Source organism: Populus alba, chromosome 14 (assembly GCF_005239225.2).
Source record: "Populus alba chromosome 14, ASM523922v2, whole genome shotgun sequence".
Taxonomy (NCBI): domain Eukaryota; kingdom Viridiplantae; phylum Streptophyta; class Magnoliopsida; order Malpighiales; family Salicaceae; genus Populus; species Populus alba.
The window spans coordinates 1231107-1247782 of record NC_133297.1 but is presented as its reverse complement, the minus strand read 5'-3'; the positions used below and the strand labels follow the sequence as shown (position 1 = coordinate 1247782).

Here is a 16676-nt window from a genome sequence, read left to right as displayed (position 1 = left end):
TGACTCCGCACGTGCGTCTCCACAAACAGCTCCATAGGGCTCGGCTCACGTCCAAGAGACGTAGCCTATATATAATGAAAAAAATGTATTAACAACAAATTAATTGAACGATATATTTCATTTAAATTAATCTTACCATCCGTTTCGCATGTGTAGCAAACGGAACGGAGCCGCCGGTGTGCGTTGTAACCGAGCCATGAATTTGCCGATTCCGGTTGTCGGCACCGGACTGTGAGCGTCGAGTGAACCGCTCAGACGTCACGTGCTGAAGATAGTGCGGCCATATATCTTCCGGGATGTATATTGGGTTGAAATCCCTCCAAACCGCAACATCGTTCCAGCCTTGTAACCCCTTATCCCTCGCTGTTTTTTTTGCTTTTTTCTGGGCGTCATACCAAAAATCACGCAACCTAATTCACGCACGAAAAAATTACATTTCAAAACATAAATAATTATGTAAAAAAAAGTCGTATTGTTTTCGATGTTACCTAATTGCCGCGTGATTTTCCCACACCCTCCTCACAACACTGTCATGTTCATCGTCCTAGCAGAATCGATGCTGTATATAAAAAAATAATTTTTTAAAATGTTAATAATTTATTTACAATTATAACATGAATTTATAATTAGAAATAAGCTGAAAATTATATATTAACACGAACCTCAAATCTACGAAACCATGCATTGATTTGAGGCATCCATTCAGGATGTCTGGATATCTGACTCCATTGAAACAATGGAATCTCCATCAACGCTTTAAACGCCGATGATATTAATCGGGCGGCCTCAATGTTTGTGAACCTGAAAAGAAATGAAATTAATTTGTGATTACTTCATAAATTATGTTTTAAATTTGTTTTTTTTATATAAAAAAACTAAAACATTAACAAACTTACATTGAAAGATCGTCCTTCCACTGTGCCTCGAACTGGCGGGTAAATTGATTCTGCTTCGAAGGCATGCCGCGTCTGCGATGTGAAACATCGCTGGAAGAGGCAGCATCGGTTGACGGCGCAGGTGGTGTAGGTGCCTCTTCTTGAGAGGCACCTAAGGAAACATCATCATCGCTGCTAGACGAACTTGATTCGACTTGACGACCAGCTCTGGTTTTCATTTTGCGCATCTAAACAATTTTATATTAATAATTGTAAAATAAAATTCAAAAGTTAAAAAAGATACTATCCAAATCCACAAACCTGCAAATATTAACAATAGCCACAACCAATCGAACCAATCTATACTAATTATTCCAACATATTCAACTATTAATCCTAAGATAAATTCAACGTTAACAATTACAATTCACAAATTAATCAATAATTATATTCAAAACAATAAAAAATATAACAAAAAATAAATTCAATAAATTCAACAAATTATACTTCAACAAATTAACAATTACAATTCAACAAATTCAAAAAATTCAAAAAAATTCAAAAATTCAACTTTAACTAATTCTAAGTTAAATTAACTAATAACAATTCTAACAACACAACAACAAAAAATATTCAATAAATCCAACAATTAAATTCAATTATTCAACAATTAAATTAACAAATATTCAACAAATTCAAAAATATTCAAAAAATTCAACTTTAACTAATTCTAAGTTAAATTAACTAATAACAATTCTAACAACACAACAACAAAAAAATATTCAATAAATCCAACAATTAAATTCAATTATTCAACAATTAAATTAACAAATATTCAACAAATTCAAAAAATATTCAAAAAATTCAACTTTAACTAATTCTAAGTTAAATTACCTAATAACAATTCTAGCAACACAACAACAAAAAATATTCAATAAATCCAACAATTAAATTCAATTATTCAACAATTAAATTAACAAATATTCAACAAATTCAAAAAATTCAAAAAATATTCAAAAAATTCAACTTTAACTAATTCTAAGTTAAATTACCTAATAACAATTCTAACAACACAACAACAAAAATATTCAATAAATTCAACAATTAAATTCAATTATTCAACAATTAAATTAACAAATATTCAACAAATTCAAAAAATATTCAAAAAAAAGGGAACGAAATATACATACCTTAATAATGTGTCAAATTCAAAACTTTATCTACATTGCAACAAAAAACACCAACACAACAAAAATAAAAACAACTAAAAATAAAATAAAATAAAATAAATTAGAAAAAAAACACATACCTTTTAATATAATGAAGATTTACAACACCAAATCTTGCTAGAGATTAAAGGTGAAAGTGTTTAAGGATTGAGGGGGAAAAAATGAAAAATCTAGGCTGAAAAACGCAGGAGAAGAGAAGAAGCGGCGGGGAGAAGAAGAAAAAATGAGGCGAAGCGGCGGGGTGGAACTTATAGGTCAATTTTACCGACGGACTCCACCGACAGAATTCACATCCGTCGGTAACAGGTTACAAATCCGTCGGTACAAGGTCAAAATTTCGTCGGTATTTTTCGAATTTCGCCCCGAATTTTTAAAAGCCCTCCAAAATTTTCGAAGTCCGTCGGTGATTCCGTCGGTAATCAGACAAGTTCAGGGGCGCATTAATTAACGCACTTTGGGAAACGCGCGGTCCGTCGGTAATTCTGTCGGTAAAATGGGTAACCGACAAATTACCGACGGAGCTACGCCGTCGGTAATACCGTCGATGGTGGTTTTATGTTTTCGAGCTTACTGTGAGATGCCGACGGATGTTTTTCCATCGGCATGGCCGTCGGTGATTGTGGCATTTTGTTGTAAATATTTTCGAACTCTCTGTGAGATACCGACGGAAGGTGAGTCCGTCGGTATGGCCGTCGGTGATTGTGGCATTTTGTTGTAAATATTTTCGAACTCTCTGTGAGATACCGACGGACGGTGAGTCCGTCGGTATGGCCGTCGGTGATTGTGGCATTATGCAGGAAAGTTTGTCTTTGTATTGCCTGTTTACCTTCCTGCAGAAACTTAACTGATAAACTGTCCATCACATAAACACAATAACCACATTGCTTAAACAGTAAATATTTTGTTTTACAAAATACATCATCAATAATCTAAATTACATGAGACAAATGTTTTTACATAGGGCTTCATGTTCATAATTAGTCGGAATTTTCTTCTTCTTCCTCGTCAATTGAATTGTCATCATCTTCATCGCAATCTTCAATATGGATATCATCTTCTTCATCGACATTTGGTTGTCCGCTAGAGCTGAGAACAACATTCAACTCCTCTCCGTCAATATCAACAAGACTATCATCGAGAACTCGAAAATTTGAATTTTCTTCCAATTCAATCGAAGGAGCAACTCGATATGGTTCAACCAACTCACGAACTTGAAAGACTTCATGTCGCACACTTGTGTCTTCGTTCTCATCCTGAACAACCTCGACACGACCACGTGGTTTCGTTTTTAAAACGGACAACCAATCAACTCTTGATGGTGAACACCTGTGCCACAGCCGATAATTTACTGTGGTTTGTGCAGCCATCCCATAATGGTTCGTCAGAATCTTTCAACAAATCAAAAAACCTAGCTGCCTCTGCATTAGGTTCTTCTTCTACGATTGGACATTGATTGACATTATCTTGATTCATTCTCATTGCATCCATAACCATGTTTCTGTAAGGATTAGTGTTGTCATTTGCCGCTTCATGCACGTTGCTAGCACTAGAAGTTGACCCGACCACCGTTTCTCTCATTCTCCTATTACTAACAAATACCTCTCCATGTGCATACCAACACTCGTAATCCTCCACAAACCCTTTGTGTAGAAGATGCATCATTACAACATCTGGATGCAGATACTTTTTATTTTGACACTTCCTGCATGGACACCTAATACCGCCTCCAGTAAAATTTCTGGGAATAGATGTTGCGAAATTAATAAAACCCTGAACCCCGTTACAATAATCCATCCTCCGCAATCCTTGGGGTGAATCTAGATACATTCATGAACGATCATCCATGACTTCTATCGAACCTCTATAAAAAGGACCCATTAATTAAGCAAGCTCTTAATTATTTCAAAACACAACATGTAATTCGGTAATTCTACAAATTAAATTTTAACAATTTTCAAACAAAATACAATCTTACAAAATCTAAAACAAACCATAACAAGTATAAAATTATACATTCATATACTACAAGTTTGTTTTGAGAAATAACAATAAAACATGTACATCTACTAAAAAAAAATAATACATATACTAAAAAAACAATAAAATTAACATTTAAATGTTAAAATTTTAAAAGATAGAATTACTTACAAAAAATGATAAAATCCGTCGGTAAATCAGAACACGGATGCTGTGACCACAAAACAAATACAACTTGTTGTGCTGAGATGAGAAAAATTCTTGTTTTGGGGTGAGGGGGGCTGGTTATTTTGCAGATGGGGAGGGTTAGGATTAGGAAGAAGAAGGAGAAATGGGAGAGAGAGTGTCGGCAGAGGAGCCATATATTAACTTTTGCCGACGAACTTACCGACGGAAATTAATACCGTCGGTGAATCCGTCGGCAAAATCGTCGGTACACGTCACCGCACGGACCTGCTGTTCAAATCCATCGGTGATTCCGTCGGTATTTTTAACGGTGCACCCGTCACGTCACTAGTACGGATCTGGCATTTCAAATCCGTCGGTGATTCCGTCGGTTTTTTTTTACGGTAAATAGGTCCCCTCACGCGTACGGGCCCCAGTTTTCATTAATTCGGACTATTTCCGTCGGTAATTACCGACCGAATTACCGACGAATATTTTCCGTCGGTGATTTCGGCCGAAAAATACCGACAGAAAAAATTCCGTCGGTATGTCCGTTGGTATTTAGCGATTTTCTGGTAGTGAAATATTTTATATAAAGTATTATTTTTTTCATGATGTAATAGGAGTAATTAATTTTACAATATTTAAATTTAAAACCATCAATATTAATATATATTTTTTTAAATTATTTTATAATCTCAATTTCAAAAGCATTCTTAACCAAACACATTAAACTATTTTTTTTTCAACCTCAATTTTAACCACAGTTTTAACCAAACACTTATTTTTTCAAACCAACATCAACTAAAAGTACTTTTTATAAAACAACTTTTTTTAAACCACAACCACAACAGCTACCGCAATACCAAACACACTCTAAATCTTCAATCCGTCTAATTTGTCAACAACAGATCGTCGTTTCGGAACTGCTTACATGTTCGGAAACAACACCACGTGCAAGAAAGAGACAACAAAGGGAAATGAAATGCTGCTGCTCCTTCTTTCTGGAACAGAAATAGATTGTTGGTTCTGTTCTTTGATGAGAGATGTGCCCATGGTATTGAGCATAGAACTAAGCCGATGGATTGGCTGCCTGAGCCATGTGTGGTCGTTAGGTAAACGAGATTAAGACAGCAGACCGATTTTTCTGCGTGGGTAATTTGTCAAAGTTTAGCATCTTTATGGAGCTTCCGTTGATTAGGAAAGTTCTTGGATAGAAAAAACGGGGTGGTTGAAATGGAAAAGATATGTCTAATACAGAAACTTGTTTAAAAAATAAATTTATTTTATATTTTTATTTTTATTCTTTAACTAAACATGTTTTTATTTTTTTTATCTCAAAATAATAATTAAACACTAATAACAACATAAATTATCGGTACATGTTTTCAAGCTGACTAGTGACTAATGTCTTATAGTAATAGTATGTTTTATTAAGCGTTTTGTATTTCTGTAATATTTTTTTAAAATATATAATAGTAAATAAATTGGTGATTTATACAATATTTTTCAAATGAAAGATTGTTGTCTTGTGTTTAGTTTTTATACATATATTAATTCACCAAGAATATAAACAAAAGAAAAACATAACCTAGAAGCTACACGGACTGAGATTTCTTTATGTTTACATAACAATATGAACATCGTATTGATTAATTAATTTTACACAGTTAATTTAATTTAAATGGTCATGATTTAGTTTATGATAAATATAGAAATAATTTAATTCTTTATTATTTTATTTCCTAAATTAATCTAAATCATTGAATCAAAATCAATAATAAAGCCTCAAACATGAATATGAATATGAGGGATTCATTTCCACCTTCCACCACCTACAAAAATCAGCGAGGCTTGTAAATTGCTTCCACCTTAATCCAGCAACGTTCCTCAACTTGCATGGGTAGGCTCATGTGAATTGGGCATGTAGGCAAGTGTTTGCATTTTCCTTCGATCAAGCCCATGTTTGTTTTCAAGATGGGCTTCCCTTTGGGCCTTGTACAAAATAATGAGAGGTCATCGGAGGATAAATCAGGACCGATACTTTACTCTACAACGTGTCACATTCTCCACCTCAAGGTCCTCGGACAGATTACAAGGTTCTGAAACTTGCAAGTCATGTGAGCACATAAAGACCTAGCCATTCCTCTATCTCACTCTCTTGCTCGAAACTTATTAGTAGAAAACAAGACATGAAGAGATTGATGCTCAAGCTGGGAATACTTTGTATGTCCATGATGTTCTACGTGTGTCAAGCAACCAGCAATCTCCACCCCGTGATCTTAGTACCAGGAAATGGTGGAAACCAACTAGAGGCCAGACTAACCAGTGGCTACAAGCCCTCGAGCCTGTTCTGCCATTGGTACCCAATCTTGAAGCAAAAGGGAGGTTGGTTCAGGCTATGGTTTGACCCCGGGGTCCTGTTAGCACCATTCACTCAATGTTTTGCTGATCGTATGATGCTCTTCTATGATAAAGATACTGATGATTACCGTAATGCTCCTGGGATTGAAACCAGAGTGCTACATTTTGGCTCCACTCAGTCCCTTCTCTACCTCGACCCCAGTCTCAAGTAAGCCTCTTGTGTTGTATATTTATTTTGGTGTGTTGAAATTGGCATATATCGTCTACTTACATTAGTATTCAAGGTTTAATTTCTATAATCAATTGTAAAAAAAAGTTTATTTAATTGAGTGTGAAATGATATATTTAATTAATTGGCTGCTGCCTTCAATCCTAATTTAAATCTTAACAACCAATACAATATATTTCTGTAACATGGTTAGCTTGGCCTACATGAATTGCAGGCGAGCCACAGCATACATGGCTCCACTAGTGGAATCTTTAGAAGAAATTGGATATGTTAGTGGTGAAACACTATTTGGAGCCCCATATGATTTTCGGTATGGCTTGGCTGCAGAAGGGCACCCATCAAAGGTCGGTTCCAAGTTTTTGCTGGACTTGAAAGAACTCGTAGAAAAAGCAACCAGAAACAATGGAGGGAAGCCAGTAATTATTGTCTCCCACAGTTTAGGAGGTCTCTTTGTGCTCCAGCTTCTCAACAAGAACCCAATATCTTGGCGTAAAAAATATATCAAACACTTTGTTGCACTTTCTACTCCATGGGGTGGTACAGTGGTGCAGATGGTTACATTTGCTTCAGGGTATACACTAGGACTGCCCTTTGTTGATCCATTGCTTGTAAGAGAAGAGCAAAGGACTTCAGAAAGCAACTCATGGCTTTTGCCTAATGCAAAAGTATTTGGTGAAAGAAAACTTGTTATCACGCCAAATGCTACTTACTCAGCCCATGAAATCACTCGATTTCTTGATGACATTGGATTTTCCGGAGGGGTTTATCCTTATACAACCCGGATTTTGCCTTTAATGGAGCAATTGATTGCCCCAGAGGTTCCAATCACATGTATAATCGGGGGTGATGTTAGGACACCGGAGACCTTATTCTACGGGGAAAATGGTTTTGACGAGCAGCCGGACGTTGTTTATGGGGATGGAGATGGCACAGTAAACATGGCAAGCCTCCTCGCACTTGAGAAACTGTGGGCCAATGAGAAAAATCAACCCCTCAAGGTAATTAGAATTGGTGGGATTTCTCACACTTCAATTCTCCAAAATGATTCGGCACTTGCTGAAATAACAGGAGAAATTTACAGTATTAATTCTCATGCTTTCAGCTCAGTCTTGTAGAGAGTTTTGTTATCATGGATAGATGGAAATTTATTACATAGATGAGTTTCCAGCAAGATGGGAAAATCTAACGTGTTGAGAGAGTAGCTAGTGAGATTTGTTAATTTTTTAGGTTTATTTTAAAGAGAGAAAAAAAACATAGAATAGAGTCCTTTTAAATTTAAAAGACGAGAATGGAAAGGAAAGAGAATATAAAATTTATGGCCTTATAAAAATAATAATAATAATATTTTTATGTATGATTTATCTTTTCTAGTTATATGTCTTTATTTTTTCAAAAGTAAAATCTAAAAAATAACTAATAAAATGCTATTAATTATTTTTTAAATAGTGTAAAATTACATGTACTGAATCCCCCGATATAATCTGAGTTGATTAGTTTGAAATGCAATACTTTATTCCATGTAGAATGTAACTGCGGTAAATACAAGGCATTTCACTGCATTTTACTTCAAATTGCGTTGGTTTTTTCTATGTTTCAAAACTATTTTTCAAAAAAAAATTAAAAAAATTATATTTTAAATTAATTTATTTTTAAGGTTTTTGAATCATTTTGATGTGTTAATATTAAAAATAATTTGTAAAAAATAAAAAATTATATTATTAATATATATTTTAATATAAAAAAATTATTTAAAAAATAATTATTGTTCTGTCCAAGAGGCTATAAATATGATGTAATATTTAGGAACGATAATTTAGTTCTGATTTATGATCCAATAATTAAAAAGATGGGAGAGGAAAAGCGAGTGGGCAATAACAGTGAAGACAACCTGTATACTGTCTCAAAAGAATTTTCGTCAAATCTCTACTAGACAATTCTTCCACAGCTCCACTGCTACAGCTGCTGCTCACATTAACAATTATTTTAGATTAAGTTTAAATATTTAGTTAAACAAACAATAATTAACTGCGAGGCAGAGGATGGCACGAAGAGAGAGGACGCACGATTCCCATGGGCCACGTGTCATGGTCGATTTAGCCCAAAAAAGCAAGCAAAAGTGGTCAAACAAGAGACCGCAAAGGCTTCCGTATATAGTCAAGACACAGGATAACCTGTTAAAAGTTGAGCTGGCACTCTCAGTGGGCCCCACCCCCCACGAGACTTCCAGTTCCCTTATTTTTTTCTTACAGAAATCAATACTATTTAATAAATTATTCTAAACAGTGTAATCAGACCTCTCTCGGCATGGGGTTCGGGTTGGGTTAAAAAAAATAAATGAAAATTAATTTAGTTAAATTTAAATAGTTTAGTAAGTTAATTTAAATTTTTTTTAATTTGGTTAAAATCTGATTTTACATAAAAAAAAATTGAAAGAACATTTTTAAATGTTAAAATAACATTATTTTAAAATAACTCGAATATTTACTGAATTAAAAGTCAATAATTTTAATAACTTGAATTCTAAATAGTGATGAAATATTTGGAAAAAACATTATTTATGGTTTTTTATTATATAATTTTCTATGTGAATAATTCACCATGGATGGACCCCATGGGATTGAAACTACCAAATAATCAATAAAGATTTAATCAATGATAATTACAACTCATTATCAAGAATCGCAATAGCAAGAAATGGATTATAAACTATGATTATGTTCTTCCATTAATTCTATTTTGACGTGGAAAATCGATGAATTTGATATCATATCTCTTTTAATGATGCAAAGTTCTTTTACCAGTCAATTCAGTCATGCACATGATTGATTTATAGCTTAAGAAATTCAACAACACTATAATTTATGTGTCTAATTTCTTCAGTTTGTTGCTTTTTCGCATCTTTATCTTCTCCCTCCTGGATTGATTTACTGTGGTTATATTTTCCAAACCGATGGGCACGGTCCCAGTCAGACCCCCCTCCCCAGGAGATTAAAAAAGCAGCAGGGCTCGTTTTTTTTATTTATCTTCCAAGAATCCCCGGCACGGAGAGACCGGTTTCTTTGAATTTCCTTGATCCAGAGACTGGATATCGAGGTGGCTGACGATGCGACTGCACGTGCGGCGCACAGTTGCCGATGGTTTGAATCGCAAGGCTCACTGATCTCTTCTCTTTTCGCGAGGTACTAAATAAATAGATAAAAACCAGGCATCTCCATGACAAATACATGAATCATTCCATTTCACACATTTTTTTAGGTCTCCATCAATGGTCTGGTTACACTACCTGTCCCGAGAGAAGAGCATAAGATACATAACTATTAACTGCAGTCGAACCTGCGGACGATGCAGTGTTTGGAATTATGTTTAAAATTGTGTTTTTAAAAAAATTAATTTTTTTATTTAAAAATTATTTTTTATATATTATTTTAATATGCTGATATTAAAAATAATTTTTAAAAAATAAAAAAAATATTTTAACTACAACCACTATTATAATCACGAACATCTATAAAACTCATAAAATTTAAGATACATATAGTCTTATTAAGTTTTTCATTGAACTAAATAAAATCACGACCCGTGAAAACTAAGTCGAACAGCTAGGTTTTCAGTAGCTTTATTGCTTCCGGGTCAGGTTAGCACCTATATTAAAAAAAGAATTAGTGAAATATTATTATTTTATTAAAATATAATTAATTTGTTCATTCATAAATTGAACTAAAAAAAATTAGTAATTCGTACTGTTTCTGGTGTTAGTTTTCGGATTGGATGCAGCAAATGAAATATGGTTTAGGAAACTAGATAATTAATCCATGCTATACTGCAGTTTGGGTAAAAAAAAAATTAATGTAGAATTTTTTTCAGGTGTTACTTATATATTTTATAGTGAAAAAAAAAATAAACCATTTGAGAGCTAACCACATATAACCCAGATGACTTCGAGGGTTTAAAAACAACTCAGATAACTTGTAAAAAAATAGTTTAACTCGAAATATTTTTCAGAATTACATCTTTTTTCATGTTAACATAACAATATATTTAATTGATTTTGATCAACTCGTGTTGACATATCTAACTCGCGAACCGGTTTTATAAGACCATGATAACCGCATGTAAAGCAAATCAAAATAAATCATAAAACATAATTTCCAATCAAGCCAATGTTAAATGATGAAATTAAAAAAATAACATAAAAAGCGACCCGAGTTACCTGTCAAACTCGCAGTTCAGTTCATAAGACCGAGATAATCCCATAAAAATCAAACTATAACAAGATTGCAAAGTCTGGTTATCAGCAGGTCTAATGATGAAGGACAATAGTAACAAAAAAAAAAACATGTTAAAAATAATAAAAATAATAATAACCTAAGTCAATACACCAAACTCATGTCATGAGTTATGAGATCGAAATAACTCCACATAAATAAAAAAAAACACAACATGATTTTACATGGACTAATCTGCTATATTCATGAATATGATAATGAGATTGAGATAATCTCATAAAGAACAATTTAAAACAAATTATGAAGCTCAATTCTTAATCAAATTTATTGAATCCAGTATTCATCAGTAAAATCCGTACAATTTTTAATTAAGAATGATACAAAAATGAGAAAAGTCAACACAAGCTAACTCATTATGTACTATTCTCGAGTCATAAAATGAGGATAGCTCAATAAAAAGCAAATCAAAATAAATCATAAAGTTTATTTCTCAATCAAACATGATTTTGAAAGATAAAATTATATAAAAAAGATCAATTTAAAAAAAAAATGAGTCAACTATTTCAAGCAACCGAAAATGCAACCCGAGTCAAAAGACAAAGAGTGGGACAACCCAATAAAAAAAAAAACTCAATGTTTAAGGATCCATGACCTAGGTTAGGAGACTAAAATAACCTATTGGAAGTAAAATCTAAAATTGACTCGATTTAATCAAAGTTAAAATGTCAAAACCCATAACTTCAATTACAAGACCAAGATATCCTAATATAAAATAAAACAAAACAAATTATGAAGCTCAATTTCAATCAATCTCTCTTTCTTTACCCTAGTGCTATAAAACTAGTAATGTGTGTTTTGCATTATGTTAATTTTTGTGATTATAATTTTAAAAAGTTTATAAATTATATATATATATTTTTAATGAAGGTTTCAAGCAATACTTTCCAATTAAATTTATAGTTTCAAATCTATAATTACAGTAAAAACATAGATTACACCGTATCACTCCACAAAAAGACACAAACAAATGGAGCTTTTGGAAGTTGGTGTCCAAATTTTGTGTTTTCAACCGGGTTTAGGAGAGCAGTAATTTCTGTTCTTAAAGCTATTTATTTTTTCATTTGAAATTGTGTCTGAGTATGTTTTTAAATGTATATTTACCTTTTAAAATTATTAAATTAATATATATTATTAAAATTTTTAATGATTTTGATGCATCATATTAAAAATAGAAAATTATTTTAATATATTTTAATATATATTCTCGAAAACACAGCCTTTAACGTAATCCCAAAGCGTCATATTAATGCGAGGTGAATTTGAGCTGTGGGGTTACCGTTCCTTTTCTTTTTGAATCGGTTTTGATTGTTCTTTAGGTAGTTGATGATTTCACACTTTTTCTTTGAGCTTGAAAAGAAGTTATTTCACTCACCACTTTGGAATTAGAGTCGGAGATTATATTGCTGATGTGATCATGATGGGATAGACTTACTGTTTTGACCACAGACCCTATCTTTATGCCCTTTCTCTTTTTCCTCTCCCCACACGTTTCTTGTCTCGTGGATTTGACTGCTCTTCTTTTACCCTTTCAAATATTGTTTTTAATAATAAAAGATATAATTAAATAATAATGATGTATAGCATAAAGCAAAAATATTTTAAATATTTTATCTGATATAAAAAAATACAGCTCACGACAAGTTTTGGTGTGACGTGTGGTTGTTAACATGATATAAAAAGGATATATTTAAAGAATAATGATTTTACAAATTTCAGATTTAAAAATAAGAAAAACAATTTAACATTAAAGTATTCAATGTGTCACTGTAGCTGTATCCCTATTTGTTTTTCGTCTCGAAAATATTTTTAAAAAAATTAAATTTTTTTATTTTAAATTAATATTTGTTAATGTATTTAGATAATTTTAATGCACTGATTTTAAAAATAATTTTTAAAAAAATAAAAAAATATTATTTTAATATACTTTTTAAATAAAAATACTTTAAAAAACAACCACAATAACACTCTAACAAGCAAGCATGAAATAAAACTTAATTTTTAAAAAAATTAAAAAGGAGAGCATCGTAAGTTTCCCTAATGACACCCTAAAGAGAATGGGGATTTTAGATGAGTTAGGAATGTTTAATAAATGTTTCAAACAAATATTAATTAATATAATTTTATATATGTGATAAATAATGTGAAAATTAATCCAGCTTGTAATACTGTGTGTGACAAAAATTTTCATCCCATCTTCTATTTTGGAGTTAGAAACTTAAAAGCGGAGCGGCTGTAGGATACGCGCCTCAACTTGAAGGGCACATGACTCATGACTGCCAATACGGATTGTTTGCTGGTGCATCCAAACAAGGGTGGGACCGCAATTTCAAGAATTGTCTTAAAAATCTTATTAAACATAGTAATCTAAAAAATAATGTTTTTTTAACTTAAAACACAGCAAATAACGTTAGATAAACAGACGCTAAGCTATAAAATATATTATCGTAACATTAAAAATTGCTCTAATGACTCGTGAATTTCATATTAATCTAGCAATACGAATCCTTTTTCAAATAGTAAAGTGGATTGTATGTACACTGCATGTGTTCGAATTTACTACTTTCGAGCTTCGATTTTTGAGTGAGTGGTGACCCACATTAGCGAAAATTTCAAGGGTGCTTGATAATTTCATACTCTTGTTACCTGCCCTACACAACAGCAGCAGCAGCAGCAGCAGCATCACAGACTAGAGAAGACTGTCTGCTCAAGATATATGCTACTACTCTACCCTGTCGCTTCTTTTTTATTTATTTACATTTCTCCTTCACATCACTCTTCTACCCTGTATCGCTGCACTGTAGTTAGGTATGGTTCCTGGTTTTCCCATTCTTCCATGTCTTTAGTGTTATAATTTCGCTTTTCAACACTCACTTTCTGTTGAGCTCTTCAGGTACTTGATGGGCTGTTGAAGTTTTCGCCTTTTTCTTTTTTGGCTTTTCAGCTTCAAGGGGAGGTTCTCAGTGAGTTGAGTGAGAAAGCTTGAGTGTTAGAGAAGAAGATAATATGTTCATCATGTCTTTGATGATGACGAGGAAGAATGTTTCTTTGACTGTATTAACTAGAGAAAGAGATCAGATAAAGGGCAAAGGTAAAGGATACAATGTTGAAAATTTGTCCCCTTTGATAGTCACTCTTCCTTGTGTATGTCAATGAGAGATAGAAAGAGATAAAGAGAGATGCCTTATGCCATATATCCCTTTTCTCCTTTTCTTCCCCACACGTTTCTTGTCTCGTGGACGTGATGGGTCTTAATGTTTTAATTAGTCCTTGCCTTCTCCTTTGACATCTTAGGGCCTTTTGTTGGATTTATTTTCTCTTCTTGTTGGATTGTGGTTAGTGTTTTTCTTTGCTAAAAATGCCGATGTATAAGCCAAATAGCTATAGAAATGTAAAGCTAGATGTGGGCGTTGGAGGGCAAGTTCTAGATCTAGAAACCGCCGTTAAGGATGGCGTTTTGGACGGTGTTGGCGGTGGTGTTTTAGTTAGTGCTGGTGTGGCGGAGAAATTGGATCTGAAGAAGATGATTGAAGAGCTTGAATCAATAGAAGTACCGTCAGTGTTTATATGTCCAATTTCGCTGGACCCAATGGAAGACCCGGTGACGCTTTGCACAGGACAGACTTACGAGAGATCCAACATTCTCAAATGGTTCTCTCTAGGTCATTGCACGTGCCCCACTACAATGCAAGAGCTCTGGGATGATACGGTGACGCCGAACAGGACTATGCAGCATCTGATTTATAGCTGGTTCTCGCAGAAGTTCTTGGCTATGAAGAAGAGATCAGAGGATGTGCAAGGAAGGGCTATTGAGCTTCTGGAAAATCTGAAGAAAGTTAAGGGTCAAGCTAGAGTGCAAACTTTGAAGGAACTCAGGCAGGTTGTTGCCGCACATTCTACGGCACGGAAGGCTGTGCTGGATAATGGTGGGACTGCCTTGGTGTCTTCTTTATTGGGCCCCTTTACCACTCATGCCGTTGGGTCTGAAGCAGTTGGAATTCTCGTGAATTTGGATATTGATTTTGCATCCAAGTCGAATTTGAGGCAACCTGCGAAGATTTCTTTAATGGTGGATATGTTGAATGAGGGTTCTATCGAGACCAAGATCAATGTTACCCGATTAATAGAAATGTTGATGGAAGGGAGTGATTTTGAGAATGAAAACTTGTCGAGCCTGAGTCTTTTAGTTGGTCTGTTGAGGTTGGTGAAAGACAAGAGGCACCCAAACGGGTTATTGGCTGGACTTGGTTTGTTAAAGAGTATTTGTTCACATGAATCAGTTAGGGGCTCAGTTGTAAGCATTGGGACAGTTCCTCCATTGGTGGAGCTTTTGCCAAGTTTGAATAGCGAGTGCTTGGAATTAGCACTTTATATTCTGGAGGTTCTTTCAAGCATTCCCGAGGGGAGATTGGCTCTGAAGGGTTGTGCCAGCACAATACCGAATGTGGTCAAGTTATTGATGAGGGTTTCGGAGGCTTGCATGCAGCTTGCATTGTCAATATTATGGGCTGTTTGCATGCTCGCACCAGAAGAATGCACTGCACTCGCTGTGGAGGCTGGTTTGGCAGCCAAACTACTACTTGTAATACAGAGCGGTTGCAATCCTGAGTTGAAGCAGCGGTCGGTTGAACTATTGAAATTGTGTAGTCTAAATTACACATCAACCATTGTCATTTCTGAGTGTAAGCTTACGAGAACAATACAGTGAAGAGCTATGAGTATTTGGTGATATATACCATCCGTTTCCACTGTCACAAGATGGAAAGGGGCTTGAGCTGGCGGGATTAGATGATGCAAAATGGGGTTACTTTAAGGTATTCTTTTCTCTCGCTTGTATATATCAAAGATCATTGATACACTGTATTGATTTTACATGAAAGAAGCATCATAGTGTGGATTTAGGCTAATTGCTTATTGTTTAGTTATTGATCCACTGTCTATGAGCTGGTGGTTTACCAAAATTATCTAATAATAACCAAAGAGGTTATGTTGTTGTTAACTTGGCTGTTCTTTTTATGCCAAACCGCCGCCGATCAGATCTCTCGCTTGTCCATTGTATCCCCATAGTCAAGATAGCAATACTTTGAACTCGGTCTCTGTAATGTAGTTTTTGCAGGGGTTAAGTGGGGCGATACAGGGAACGGATATAGATGGGCCCTGGCATCTCTCTCTTGTAGTTGAAGCTAATTTTCAACGTCCCTCTGATCCCCATATTTTCCGCCCTTAGTTTTAAGGGTTCTATGGCGTTTTTGCAAGGGTTAAGTGCATTTTTCTCTACAGTTTAAATTGATGGTTTACTGTGACTCAGACATTGCAGGGTTTGTGAGCAATCTGCTTTCCGAGTAAGCTCATGAATCGTGGAAGTAAACACCTGAATCAGGTCTCCGACCTGTATTTTTTCTTGAAAGTTTTAACCTTTGTTAGTTTGTAGCTGTGTTTGTATGTTGGAAAAGCTTAACCCGTAGACATTAATTTGATGTCAGTTCCTCACTGCAATTAAATTAAAGCCTGCCTTTTTGCATGCGCACGCTTTTGAGTTCTGTTCAAGAATAGT

At 34.2% G+C, this 16676-nt stretch overlaps 2 protein-coding genes across 3 annotated transcripts; both read left to right on the top strand.

Moving 5' to 3' along the window:
• Positions 1 to 6312: 6312 nt before the first annotated feature.
• LOC118036941 (lecithin-cholesterol acyltransferase-like 1) lies at positions 6313 to 8020 on the top strand. Its single transcript, XM_035042813.2, has 2 exons — positions 6313 to 6818; positions 7054 to 8020. The coding sequence occupies exons 1-2, from the start codon at positions 6439 to 6441 to the stop codon at positions 7952 to 7954; spliced, it is 1281 nt and encodes a 426-aa protein (XP_034898704.1). The 5' UTR covers positions 6313 to 6438; the 3' UTR covers positions 7955 to 8020.
• Positions 8021 to 13773: 5753 nt separating this feature from the next.
• Positions 13774 to 16121, top strand: LOC118036949 (U-box domain-containing protein 30). Of its 2 annotated transcripts, none has more exons than XM_035042829.2 (2): positions 13774 to 13930; positions 14067 to 16121. In XM_035042829.2, exon 2 carries the CDS (start codon positions 14481 to 14483, stop codon positions 15828 to 15830), a length of 1350 nt encoding a protein of 449 aa, XP_034898720.1. In that variant the 5' UTR covers positions 13774 to 13930; positions 14067 to 14480; the 3' UTR covers positions 15831 to 16121. The 2 variants fall into 2 exon arrangements, with proteins under 2 accessions (XP_034898720.1, XP_034898714.1); XM_035042823.2 differs by having other exon boundaries at positions 13782 to 13930; positions 14016 to 16121.
• The last annotated feature ends 555 nt before the right edge of the window (positions 16122 to 16676 follow it).

Coding starts and splice junctions, on each gene's coding strand:
- LOC118036941 (XM_035042813.2), top strand. CDS start 6,439: ATGAAGAGATTGATGCTCAAGCTGGGAATACTTTGTATGTCCATGATG. Junction 6,819..7,053: donor TACCTCGACCCCAGTCTCAA/GTAAGCCTCTTG, acceptor CATGAATTGCAG/GCGAGCCACAGCATACATGG.
- LOC118036949 (XM_035042829.2), top strand. CDS start 14,481: ATGCCGATGTATAAGCCAAATAGCTATAGAAATGTAAAGCTAGATGTG.